A 2137-nucleotide genomic window follows, 5' to 3' on the forward strand; every position below is an offset into this window, starting at 1 on the left:
CCGTGAGGCCGGCGCCAGTCGTGCCACGGCCCGTGGTGACGACGGAGCGTGCTGCCATGCGCGCCGCAAACTTCATCACCTGGGACTTGCCTGGTAAAAGGTTGGGAACGGCACTTGGGAAGTTGAACAGTTTGAGGCCAACCATAAAATGAGATGTAAGCACCCAAGGCGCGGCGGGGCAAAAAGGCATATCCCCATTTGGTGGTGACAGCCTTGCTCAATTCACCCGTCTTGCCTCAAATCAGCACTTTGCCCTGCAAAAAACATCTTGCATTGCAGCCCTTCGCCCCCCCCCCCCCAAAATGCCACCCACCTGTCCCCGGGTCCCCGACCAGCAGCATGTGTATCTCCCCGCGGATGTGGGTGCCCGCCTCGTCGCAGCGCGGCACCCCGCCCACCACCATGAGCGCCATCGCCAGCTTTACCACAAACATCCCATAGATCTGGGGCGGACCGGGAGCCGGCAGAGTGGGAGCGGACAGAGCGGGGCGCGGCACAGAGGGGCATTTGGCGTCTGACGAAATCATGGCGCGGCAATTTGAGTTTCTTCAGCAAAGTGCAGCCAAAGGTCAGCAATTTTGCAGCTGTGCTGGCATGGTGCCAACAGGAAATTAGGCTTAGTCGGTGCGGAGGAGGCATTGCAGTGCCGGCTAGCCATGGGCGCCCCCCCCACCTGAGGGCAGATGCTGGACAGGATCTTGTTGCGGCCGCACAGGGGGTTGTTCTGGTGGTGCTGCCAAAAATTCCTGCATACGCATTTGCCGTGCAGGGTGCAGCGCATCGTGTCGCCCTGCGGCCGGCAAGTCCCCGAGCGGCACCCTTGAGGACTCCTGCCCCCCTCTCGCGGCTCCTGCACACGCGCTCGACCCTGCACGCCATCTGCGGTCGCCGGCTTGACGCACTTCAGCGGCTGCGCGCAGTCCAAGCGCAGCACCCGCTGGAGCGCTGTGCCCTCAACGCAGGCGCAGCCCCACGTCCATCCCCTCACTCAAAGTGGTGCTCCAGGTCGACGCCCATCAGCTGCCTCGGCCGCGGCGCCCGCTCGTCCACGCGCATGTGGCAGGCGCGCAGCACCAGCTCGGCGTCGCAGCGCATGCCCGGGTACAGCGGGCGCCAGCGCGCCACCACCACGCAGGTTACCTCCACGTCGTCTGCGTTGGGCGTGGGACGGTGTGAGGAGGGCGCGGGGGATGGGATGCAGCGACCCCATGTATGCTTGTTCGGGTGGCCGGCTGCGGCAGGGTGAGGCCTCACCGCCAGGGTGTGTGGAGGCCTGTGGTAGACGCACAAATTCAGGCTGAGCTCCAGCTGTGTTCTGGGGGACACCATTTCCACAAATTCCCGAGCTGCGAGTCAGCGCCCCAGAACCACGATGGACCCTGTGCACAGGGCAGCCGCGCTGCTGCCCTCCACAGTTGCCCCGCTGCTCACCGCCGGCCTGGCAGCTGTCCGCCATCTCGTCCATCAGCAGCAGGCCGATCGCGCTGGGCACGCTGCCGGCGTCGAGGCACTGCAGCCGCTCCTGCAGCCGCACCTCCTGCGTGGGCAGGGGATGCGCAGCAGTGGCAGAATGACATGCGTACGCCTGAGTGAAAGCCCTGTGTGTCCTGCGTGCTGGTGTTGCGGTAGGGGGTTGCAAAATTAACATAGCGCCCGCTGCAAAATTAAACTAACAGCCCTTCTTGCTGGCCAAATGGGCTGTGATTGGTGATAGTGGCAGTGCTCTCTGTGGGCTCAACAATGGTGCATGAGTATGTGGTGGCTGCCAGGTTATGGTGTGTCTAGGCCCCTGTGAACTGCTGAGGTGCTGCACCCCCAGCAGACCCTTTGGGGGTTGACCAGCGTTTGACCCACTGGTTCCAAGCGTGGTTGAGGTGGCCTGGCTGTGAAAGTTGGGTGGATTGGGCGCCTGCGAGCTGGCAGCATGCTCGTGGGATGTCAAAGCTTGGTTCCAAGGGCACAGTCTTGGGCACTCACTAGCTGCGCGCATGGTCGCTCGGGCCGAACCACTAGGACATCCCATTGACTTGCACCCAGTGAAGCTGGGGCTTTTGACCAAGCCTTGCAATGGCTAAATGCCAACACAGTCAAGAGTTATTTGCTGCCAACAACAGAGCATTTGGGTTGCTTATGTGCA

General features: G+C 62.7%; 1 protein-coding gene across 1 annotated transcript in view; it reads right to left on the bottom strand.

Moving 5' to 3' along the window:
• Positions 1 to 984: 984 nt before the first annotated feature.
• Positions 985 to 2137, bottom strand: part of MNEG_7717 (DNA replication licensing factor MCM9) — a gene marked incomplete at both ends in the record, with an annotated part of 2942 nt that continues 1789 nt past the window's right edge. Inside the window, 2 exons of the mRNA XM_014043808.1 lie at positions 985 to 1151; positions 1432 to 1537. Of these exons, the coding sequence (XP_013899262.1) occupies positions 985 to 1151; positions 1432 to 1537 (273 nt within the window). The remainder of the gene's footprint in view (positions 1152 to 1431; positions 1538 to 2137) is intronic.

This window comes from Monoraphidium neglectum (genome assembly GCF_000611645.1).
Source record: "Monoraphidium neglectum strain SAG 48.87 unplaced genomic scaffold scaffold01394, whole genome shotgun sequence".
Lineage (NCBI taxonomy): Eukaryota > Viridiplantae > Chlorophyta > Chlorophyceae > Sphaeropleales > Selenastraceae > Monoraphidium > Monoraphidium neglectum.